Here is an 11,817-nt window from a genome sequence, read left to right as displayed (position 1 = left end):
GGATGTCACAAAGGGTCCTCATTTTTAATGATTGTCCACATTTTTGTTATTGGTTATGGTATTAATTTTGACAGTACCTTGTGCTCTTAAGTTTTTTTTTTTATTTTAGACATTATTAAACAACATTTTAACCTGAAATGTTTATTATTATAATAATATAATATTATTATATTTTAACAGAAGAGAAGTAAAAATTAAGTAAAAAAACAGTAAAAAAACTTTAATTTTTAAGTTACCTTATGATACTCTATACAGTGAAAAACTGTAAATGGTTTAACATTATGTAATTTAAAAAAATTTTTTTTTTTAAAAGATACTGGTAATATCCTGCCAGGACAACATTAAAGGGGGGGGGGGGGGGGGGGGGGGGGGGGGGGGGGGTGAAATGCTATTTCATGGATACTAATTTTTTTACACTGTTAAAGAGTTGGATTCCCATGCTAAACATGGACAAAGTTTCAAAAATTAAGTTGTACGTTTGATGGAGTATTCCTGTGCCAAAAATACTCCTTCCGGTTTGTCACAAGTTTCTGAAAGTTTTTTTCGAGTATAGATACAGACGGTTGGTCTGGGAACACCCCCGGGAACGCCCCGTCACGTGATGTGAATTTAGCCCGTGGGGGAAAACATTGCCTCGGTGCTCATTGAAATACACGGGACAATCATGCCGAAGAGTTGCTGTGTTGTTTTCTGTACCGCCAATAAACAAACAAATTATTAATTGAAGTTCTACATCCTTCCTAATAAACACACAGAACCGGAAAGGAGGACAAAATGGCTTTTGAGCTTTCTTTTTTGAGATTACTGTGTGAGTAGATTAGGGGTGTGACGGTTAGTATATAACCGTGAGACCGACGTTATAGTTGAACACCGTCATTACAACTCTATAACCGCCAAAACAGTGTTATTAAAATATTTTTTACAAACATTTTTTATCATAGAGAATGTTTAAATACTAATTCAAAACAATTGTTAACAGTCTGTGTTATTAATGGTCTACGTCGTTTCCAACTGTATTTGATTCTTTGCCAAGTACTCCTTGACCGACCGCCAATCATTTGAGATAGAAATAAAAGCTATGATATAGTGATGTGCCATCATTATGAGATTTATTAAACAAATGAAAAACATTTGCAATAATAAACATTAGCAATGAACATTTGCAATCGGGAGACATGGTTTTTACCACTTAATGAAGTTTTGTTTTGTAAATCGTCAGACATGATTTTTACCACTTCATTAAGTTTTGCTTTGTAGAAAGCGTTTCTTTAAAGCGAATTTCGTTTTGTACAAATTGTATCTTAATTTTAATAAATGTTTCATCAACCAATTGCATGTATTTAATAAATAAAAAGGAATAAAATAAAATAAAAATATAGGAGACAATATAATAACCGTGAGGCTCCGATGCGCCGCGTTCACTTGCATTGCATTGCGAAGTTGAACTAGAGCGCATCTCATCGTAAATGAATGAAACTAAGCGTAGGCTATGCCTCATACATTAGCATTAAATATCTTTGCTGCATCCTTTCTAGAACAGACAAGGGTTTTCTTGCGGCTTGCATCAGCAGAGCATTGTATCGTCCATAGACCGCAAAACAATCAATCAGCGGATGGCGGGCGGGTGCGGCTTTGAAATACAGTCAAAAAACGTTGGTGCGGATGATGAGTTTTGTGATGCGGTTGCGGATGAAATAATACCCCTATTGATAACAACATTGAACACTACACAAATATTAATTTTATTCAAACTAAGTTGTCCTATAACAGACGAACGTTGCCGGTCGGCAGGCGTCACTGACTACGTTTACATGCAGCCAATAACCCGTTCAAATATAGGATATTAGCAATAACCCAGTCGCGCACGGCCATGTAAACACCGGCAAAAACCCGAATATGCTCATATCCCGGTTTTTAAAAACCCGGATATGATCCCTGGGGTACCCCTTTTCTAACCCGAATATTTGGTCATGTTTAAATGCGTATCGGCATATCCCCATCAAAAGGAACATTGATTTGTGTTCTGCGCATGTTCTATTCGCAAGGAATCTTGGTCTTTTGAGTAGAGACGGCGCATACAGAAACCCGCGTGCAGTATACCGGAAGTAAACAAGAAGTAGATGTAAACATGGCGAGACGCAGCACAGCACCACACTTTTGGAGTGAGGAGGGAAACGCAAACAAAGGCAATCGCTATCTAGCCTGACTACGTCAGACTTCGTACTTCCGCTCAATTTCATTTCGCTTCTGTACTTAGTCTGAGACAGCTTCAGAGCTTTCTGTTTGCCACCGGTCTGGAAACAGCCGGGCCAATCAACGAACAGAGGGCGGGCTGAGAGCCGTGACGTACACGCTGATTGTACCGTGGATGCGTAGATTTACTTAACTTAACCTGCAAAAGTCGTTCACAGCCATGTTCACTCCGGTATTTCGCTCGATGGTTTTGTTTTCGCATCATACATGTGTTTACAGTGAAAGTTAAATGCGGCCGAGCATGCGCATAACACACGCCATAACCAAACGTTATGTGATTGGCTTACGGGTAACCAATGATTTTAAACTTCAGACAAGCGCCCCCTAGCAAGAGAGAAAACACTTCTCTGTTATGCCATTCCAGACTCTGTCTACGAAGCAAAGTGAAGTAGCAGAGTCTGGTATTACCAGGCTAATCGCTATCTGCCCCGAACTATTCATTATCCGCGTGCTGCTGTTGTTGTTGTCTTTGGATACAGGAAGAAGAATCGGAAATGACGCATATTGCGTCTTAAGGTTGTCCGTACGTCCAGACGCTAACTGTGCGTCGCCGTTTACATCGGGATAATTGATTACAAATTCCATGTATACAGGAGTAACTCTCTCTACTCACGCATGTAAACGGGTTATTCCGAATGTTTCAGAAACCCAAATAGTGACCTTAACCCGACCATAACCCGAATATTGACAGCTTGTAAACGTAGTCAATGACTCGCAATAAGACATTTTTGTCATTCAAATACACACGATGTTCGCTGTGTTTTCCCCCACGCCGACTCCACCCTCGCCACGCCCCCAACTATGACTAGATGCCGACTGTATGTATGGGCATGTGTGACGTCAGATGGGGCGGAATTTCCTTATACGGGTCCTAAGGGCACTTCTCCCGGAAGAACGCACGCGCACCCGTAGACCAGAGCGAGAGAGCGAAAGCAGTACGCCCATCAAAGCGCTGTGCTCGGCTTTAGGGAAGTTCAGTTCGACGCCGGATTTGCAGATCGTCTAATGTTTAAGGATGGAGCAGTCCCAACGATAAAGGTTCACGGTTGTGCGTTGGAACCGCAGGCAGTAAGTAAAACTGCTTCAAATGTCTGTGTGTTGTTATCGGCGCGTAAGCACCGCCCACACGGCACGCCTCCAGCCGCTCGTTTTTTTCCGGAAAGACTCGGTACAGCCTATCTTTCTTTTATAAATATAATAAAACTAAAGACTTTTTGGAGATATGAAGGATGCAATACTACTCTATAGGTACTCAAGATTAACATGAGATTGACTGAAACTAAGTGTTTCACTCCCCCTTTAAGTTTACTTTCTTTTAAAGGAAATACAATTTTCTTTAACCCTAAAAAACACCACAATCAATGGGAAATTCAAACTACACGTAAAACATCTGTGAAAATTCAATATGGGAAATACATATTACAGTATATTGGGCCTATTTTTAACGACTTTTCTTAGAGTGAATGTAACGGAGGCCAGCTAGTAGTTGCTGTGCGAGTAAACCTCACTCCTCTGATCTCAATAGGCGCTCTGGCGACAGACGCTAGAGGCTGCAGTCTTTAGCCTCCTTGTTAGAGTGCCTGACTCTCATGCCGGAGACCCGCACGGAGCGGGGTGTGAAGGACCCGGGTGAGAGGGGTTACATTGGTGCCGTGACCCGGATGGGAGTGAGGTTTAGGGGGGTGAGTGTAACGGAGGCCAGCTAGTAGTTGCTGTGCGAGTAAACCTCACTCCTCTGATCTCAATAGGCGCTCTGGCGATAGACGCTAGAGGCTGCAGTCTTTAGCCTCCTTGTTAGAGCGCCTGACTCTCATGCCGGAGAACCGGGTTCGAGACCCGCACGGAGCGGGGTGTGAAGGACCCGGGTGAGAGGGGTTACATGAACATTAGCTGCATTTCCATTACCCTTCAAATTGCGCAAACTGAAATTGTCAATTGAAAATACGCCCAATGGAAACCAACATCCATTTCACAAAAACTCCCACTTATAAATCGCAAAAAAGTTTACGCTAGCATGAGGTGGTTTTTCAGGCAATTTGAAAAAGGAAGATTTCACAAAACTGCAATGGAAAGTTTTTTTGCATTTACAGGTCACCTGGCATACGTAAAAGTCAATTCTTTAGAGAAGGTGCGGTATGTTTGGACAGAAGACGAGACAGTGTTCTTTATTAAACTCAAAGACAAAAGAATTACATGAATACTGGATTCTAAACAACAAAGAAATGCCACAATTTATCAAGACCTCAAAGCAGATAGGAGGAAGAAACACCCAGAAACACCTCATTTGCGGCCGCTCCCAAGTATAAGGGCCTATGTCTCCTTCGATTAAAAATATTGGCTAGTGCGGTGGCTGCGATATTATATATATATATATATATATATTTATATATATATACACTGCTCACAAAAATTAAAGGAGCACATTAAACAACCACATTAGATACATCAGATCTCAATATGAAGTTGGATATCTATACAAATAACGACAGGGCAATGTCTTAGGAACAAAAGGATGCCAAGTCTTTTAATGGAAATAAAAGTTTTCAGCCTACTGAGGGCTCAATTGTGTAGACACACTAAAATCAGAGTGAAATGCAATTTAATTTCTGCAACTCAAAATGCTTTTCAGTATCTTGTGTGGCCCCCACGAGCTTGTATGCATGCTTGACAACGTCGGGGCATGCTCCCAATGAGACGACGGATGGTGTCTTGTGGCATTTCCTCCCAGATCTGTGTGAGGGCATCTCTGAGCTGTTGTACAGTCTGAGGAGCAACCTGGCGGCGCCTAATGGACCGAAACATAATGTCCCACAGATGTTCTATTGGGTTTAAGTCAGGGGATCGTGAAGGCCATTCAATTGCTTCAATTCCTTCATCCTCCAGGTACTGCCTGCATACTCTTGCCACATGAGGCCGGGCATTGTTGTGCATTAGGAGGAAACCAGGACCTACTGCACCAGCGTAGGGTCTGACAATGGGTTCAAGGATTTCATCTCGATACCTTATGGCAGTCAGAGCACCATTTCCTAGGCAGTAGAGGTCTGTGCGTCCCTCCATGGATATGCCTCCCCAGACCATCACTGACCCACTGACCCACCACCAAACCTGTCATGTTGAACGACGTTGCAGGCAGCATAACGTTCTCCTTGTCTTCTCCAGACTCTTTCACGTCTATCACAGGTGCTCAGGGTGAACCTGCTCTCGTCTGTAAAAAGTACAGGGCGCCAGTGGCGGACTTGCCAATTCTGGTGTTCTTGACCAAATGCCAGTCGAGCTCCACGGTGCTGGGCAGTGAGCACAGGGCCCACAACAGGACGTCGGGCCCTCAGGCCATCTTCATGAAGTCTGTTCCTGATTGTTTGGGTAGAGACATTCACACCAGTGGCCCTCTGGAGGTCATTCTGTAGGGCACGAGCAGTGCTCAGCCTGTTCCGCCTTGCACAAAGGAGCAGGTATCGGTCCTGCTGATGGGTTGAGGACCTTCTACGGCCCTGTCCAGCTCTCCGAGAATAACCACCAGTCTCCTGAAATCTCCTCCATGTTCTGGAGATTGTGCTGGGAGACACATTAAACCTTCTTGCTGCAGCACGTGTGGATGTGCCATCCTGGAGAAGTTGGACAACCTGTGCAACTTCTGTAGGGTTAAGGAATCGCCTCATACTGCCAGTAGAGATAATTACTCAAGCCAAAACCAGCACGAGTGGAAAACCAGCCAAAAAAGATCAAGAGGGAGAAACTTGAAATGACCTCCACATGTAAAACCAGTCCTGTTTTGAGGGTTTTCTCATTGTTGCCACTGTAGTGCACCTGTTGTTAAGTCCATGAACACCAATACAGCTGAAAGTGATTAACGATGCCCTCAGCTGCTTAGCCAACGAGAAAATGATCAGACAGGTTTAATTGATTTCATGCCAGGCCCAAATAAAAAAGTGTTCCTTTAATTTTTGTGAGCAGTGTATGTATATATATATATATATATATATATATATATATATATATATATATATATATATATATATATATATATATATATATATATATATATATATATATATATATATATATATATATATATATATATATATATACACACACTGTGTATATATATATATTAGGGCTGTCAAACGATTAATCGCGATTAATCGCATCCAAAATAAAAGTTTGTGTTTACATAATATGTGTGTGTGTATGGAGTATAATTATTTTCTATATATAAATACACACACATGCATATATATTTAAGAAAAATGTGTTATTTATATATAAAATATTTATATATAATATAAATTATATATAATATATATACACAGTATATACATGCAAATATTTCTTAAATATGCATGTGTGTGTATTTATATATAGAAAATAATTATACACCGTACACACACATATTATTATGTAAAAACAAACTTTTATTTTGGATGCGATTAATCGCGATTAATCGTTTGACAGCCCTAATATATATATATAAACCTACCAACATCCGAGTACATCAAGTAGTACGTCAAGATGTGATGCGACTAAGTAACAAAGATATCTACTCACAAATGTTTAAACAAATGACTTTAGTTAGTTCACCCAAAATGAAAATTCTGTCTTTAATTACTCATCCTCGTTCTAAACCCGTAAGACTTTCGTTCATCTTTGGAACACAAATGAAGATCTTTTTGATCTTTTTTGTCCCTCCATTGACAGCTACACAACTACCACTTTGTCACTTCAAAAAGTTCCTAAAGAGATTGTACAACTACTAATCCATATGAATTGAGGCGTTTAGTCCAAATTTTCTAAAGAGACTTGGTTGCTTTATATGATGAACAGATTGAATTTAGGCTTTAATTCACATATAAACATTGATCAGCGAACATAAACAGAAGCACAACCGAACTTGCTTGACGCGCAAGAACAAACCTCTTGCGGAAGCTCAAAAGTGCTGCGTAACACACAACAATAAACCTAGTTGGTTGTTGTGGAAGATCAAACGTGCTGCGTAACACACATTCGTAGATGAACGGAAGTCTTACAGGTTTGGAATGACACGAGGGTGAGTAATTAATGACAGAATTTTCATTTTTGGGAACTATCCCTTTAAATTTCCATGTCTACTACACAAATACAACTGAAGTTCACTTCCAAAATCCTCAAGATCAAACTCAAATTCAGTTTCAGCCACTTGCATAACAGAGGAAAAAAGGAAACTCATAAACAAAAAGGAGAGCAGCAGAAGTACACCTGCAAGAAATGTGTGAACCGTGAAATTAAATAGTTCATTGTACACAAAGAACCGGCCTGAAAAAGCTCTCACTCAGAAAAACTGTTTATTTATACCAAACATGCAGTTACTTTAAAGCACTTTTTTCTGGTGAACGATGCTGCAAATATGCCAAAAAGAATCAAAAGCAAATACTTATTTTTGTTTTATCCTCAGGCAGTTATAATAAACCCATGAGGATATTATATATGGAGAGCGACTCTGAATTAAATGGATCCTTATTTGATTATAGTATAAAGTGCCTTGAATTCAGTTTAGATCTTGGATTACTTCGCTTCCCTTTGCAGATACAAAATGGTGTCACCTCTGATACGATGAAGAAAGCTGCACTATTTCTAGAAGAATGCTTCGCTTTGAGACACTTCACTCAGTCGTTGATCTCTTCTGAGGAGAAACTGGAGTGAATAAATGTGACTGAATGAGGACAGACTGATATAGCTTTACTGAAGATCAGATTGACATTTCAGACACTATCCTATGAGTTACACATTAATCACTCCTGAGGTTGATGTTTGAGAGAGAGAGAGAGAGAGAGAGAGAAAATATGCAATGTAGGATGTATACAAATTACTAACAGTTACAATATACATAATACACTGTACACAGCTATTTGTCACACCACTACAGCACATTAAACTGACAAAGAGACGGGGGCGATAGATAATGTATGAAATGAGAGGCAAGCAATAAAAGAAGTAATGAAATCATATAGACTAATTGGGGGGGGGGGGGGGGTAAGTACACTATGGCCAATGTTCACATCCAGACCACACCATCAGTGTTGCGTTTTAAAGACGACTTGTATAATCAAAGCTGTAGCCTATACTTGAAATACTAATATAACCAGCAACATCAACATTAGACCGCCATTGACATAATAGTAACAGATCTTTGTTAACTTCGAGTCAGGCATGATGAATAACTTGCGGTTCAGTAATAAGCAAGTCAGATAAATCCAGAACCGTGGTGTTACCGGTTCACTCGAGTCATTCGTTCATATTTTGATTGCCTAAAAAAACCCGTCTCATAAGAGTCATTTGTTCAGGAAATGAACGTCACTGTATTTGTTTGATTTACCAAAAGAATAGTCTCTTATGCCTATTTTCTTCAGCAATCCGACTACAGGACAGGTGCTTCTCAATCGGAAGGCTGCATATCTCAGCTGCCACATCATCAAGCTCTGTCGAAGGACGTTTCAATTTGAAGGATTGTTTGAAGGCAGCATTCATTTCGCATCCTTCATTTGCCTTATTTTGAAGTGTATCCTTCGCATCCTCCATTTACCCGCAATCCTTTGCACACATTCCAATTCCAAAATGAATCACCGGAAAATGAAGTGGCAGTGAACTTGTCCAATTTCACCATGTAATGCAAGACAAAAAAAATATTTTGGAGATGAAGGCATGATGTTTTCTTTTATTTTGTAAATTTATCACATAATGTTAAACTGTGCATAAAATGTAATCCACTGGGAGACCACAGATGGTTGTAATTACCTGTACTGCATTAATAGAAGGTCAGTTTTAATAAAGCTTTTTTATATAAAACACGGGGGCAGAAACATTTATGATGTAGCCATGTGTGCACTGTCAAGACTTCTCATTGTTTAATGCGGAGGATGACTCTAGCCCACAAGACTCCGGAGGACTGGACTAGGAAAGACCCAGCCTCACTAGGGTACAGCCTTCCGTTTAAGAAACACCCTATTTTGGCTCCGCTGTATTTTGATTCATTAAAAAGAACTGGCAAAATTTGTTCGGGAACCTAACTACACTGGGTGCATCTCAATTAGCTCCCTAGTTCAGTAGTCAGGGCACTGATCAGAGAGCCGGCCATTATAAGGGCTGTCTCAGGCCCTGTCCCAAATGGCACACTTCGGCTGGATCCCAAATGGCACACTTCATATGGACTCGTGGTCTTGTGGCCTTAAATTGCACTTTCGGTCTTGTGGACTTAATATGGCTGCCGCGTGCACGTGTCCATTAAGTCCAAGAGACCGTAGGGCGTCCCATTTGTCATTTTAGGTTTCAGAAGGGTGCTCGCGGATGCCCCCCTTTGCGACGATATGTGCCCTCGATGCACACTTTTGCCAAGCCTGCACTGAAGCGAGCTCCACAGCAGACTTCTTCCCGACAGTCAAAGCGGCGTTACGGCAAAAAAAGTGGGACAGGGCCTCAATCGCGAAATCCTTCCAGTGCACTAGACTGTTCGCTCTCTAAAAATATCCCACAAAAACTAGGAAGCATCAATGCTCACGATGCTCCCTTACTAGAAATTACGCCACATTTCTGAATGGGATAGTTCACCCAAAAATGAAAAATTTTCACATTCTTCCAAAACTGTACGAGTTTCTTTCTTCTGTTGAACACAAAAGTAGATATTTTAAAGAATGTTGGTAAACAGACAGCTGATTGCACCCTTTGACTTCCATAGTATAGAGAGGGGGAAAAAAACTATGGGTGCCATCAACTGTCTGTTTGTTTAATAATTATTGCGTAAGTTGTTTACATTACATTTACATTTAATCATTGAGCAGATATACTGATTCACGAGCGGAATGAGACACGCCCTCTTTGCTTGAATGACTAAAAGAATCGACCCTTAATTATATCTTGCTCGGGAACCGGACTACATTAGCAACGCTGTATTTTGATTCACTAAAAAGAACCGGCTAAAAGAGTCATTTGTCCGGAACAATAACTATATTTGCTTAATTGACTAAAAGAATCGACTCTTAAGACTCTTTTATTCAGGAATCAGATTAGATTCGTCATTCAGAACCAACTCGGAGTCATCTGTTCGAAATGGAACTACATTCGCTGCACGGATTAGATTCGATAAAAGTACTGCTCATTAAAGTCATGCGTTCGAGAATCGCACTACATGCTCGCTGTATGTTTCGCGCTGTAGAATCTGTAGTGGTGTTGCGGTGCCGCTGAGTCGTAGCCTAAACACTGAAGCAAGAAACACTGCCCGTGTATTTAGTACGGTGTTCCGTTCCGTCCGCATCAATGGTTTCGGGGGAACAGTTAACGGAACAATAATTTAAACAACATTCTTTCATGAAAATAATTTTAACTATACGAGTTCAATAAGTTCCGCTAATAAAAAAAATAAAAAAAACACACCTCAAATGTGTTGCGCCCCTCGTTATTAACACGTCCTCCTGAGTGGACGCCCACTTAAATTAACACGGGCACATATAGGAGTGTGTACATGCGGCTTTGTTCTAAAACTGTGAGCTAAAAAACAGCTAATTTTCTCTCATGCACATGCTCACCTCGACATCAATAGGATACACAGGCATCTATCCTCATGTGTCCGGCTGTCAGATGCGCTAAAGATGCCCTCACAAATTCTCCAATCAGTCAATACACAGATACAGAAGTTATGCTGTCAGAACGCTGTCAAATGCCGCTCGGTTCACAGTCTGTCTGGACTCAGTCCTGTGCGTCGGCGCGGCGCTGAGATTTCAACACACATGCGGCACATTTAAACCACGTGAGAATAACTGCTGCGTCCAGCAAACACTGATCAACTAGCACGCAAAACATCCACAACAAAAACCGAACAGATCCAAACCCGTATTATTATCCATAGCTGGACGAAACCATCAACATCAGCCAATATCGTCATCTCAAAAGCACATGATGTAAGATCTCTGCCGCTGTCTCTTACCTGCGGTGCTGAAGCCAATCTGTTTCCAGTCCGGACCTGGACTCAGTCCGCCCAGAACCGCCGCCTCCAGCTGCAGCATCATCATCATCCTCCTCGTCAACCCTCAGAAGAGAACTAAAACACGCGTCACGTCGCTCGAGACCTGCTCTGTGTGAATGTAAGATGCGATTGCGAAGGGTTCGTGTGCTCACTCTGATGTGTTTGATTTCTGCCCATGTGCTGTAAGTGTCATCAGTGAGCAGCCATGACAGCAACGTGGTGCATTATGGGATACTTAATAAGGAAGCGCCGCCAAGGGAGCGTCGAAATTTGACCAGGCGCTCAAATGAACGCAACGTTAAATCAGTGTTAGGTTACTTTAAATCTATCACACGATTGAAATAGTATCTGCTTTGTATGCAAATTCGAATTGTAGGCTAATTAACCATTGTTTTCTGTTCATTTTTTGACTTGTATCCGCACTCCGGTAAATAATAGCCTACGATAATGTCCAGACGACATGTCCAGAATGTCTAAACAAACACAAAAAAGGAAATATTAACTTGTATTCAAATGTATCATGTTATGACCTTTCATTCTGGCCTTGCAGAATTTATTTTGATTAATTTATTCAT

General features: G+C 40.9%; 1 protein-coding gene across 1 annotated transcript in view; it reads right to left on the bottom strand.

The window, feature by feature from the left end:
- ttc27 (tetratricopeptide repeat domain 27) overlaps nucleotides 1–11,466 on the bottom strand; it is an 83,304-nt gene extending 71,838 nt beyond the window's left edge. Inside the window, exon 1 of the mRNA XM_079852669.1 lies at nucleotides 11,204–11,466. Coding sequence (XP_079708795.1) covers nucleotides 11,204–11,291 — 88 coding nt within the window. The 5' untranslated portion in view covers nucleotides 11,292–11,466. The remainder of the gene's footprint in view (nucleotides 1–11,203) is intronic.
- Nucleotides 11,467–11,817: the final 351 nt, after the last annotated feature.

The sequence above is a fragment of the Squalius cephalus genome, assembly GCF_949319135.1.
Source record: "Squalius cephalus genome assembly, chromosome: 20".
Lineage (NCBI taxonomy): Eukaryota > Metazoa > Chordata > Actinopteri > Cypriniformes > Leuciscidae > Squalius > Squalius cephalus.
This window is presented reverse-complemented; position numbering and strand designations above follow the sequence as displayed.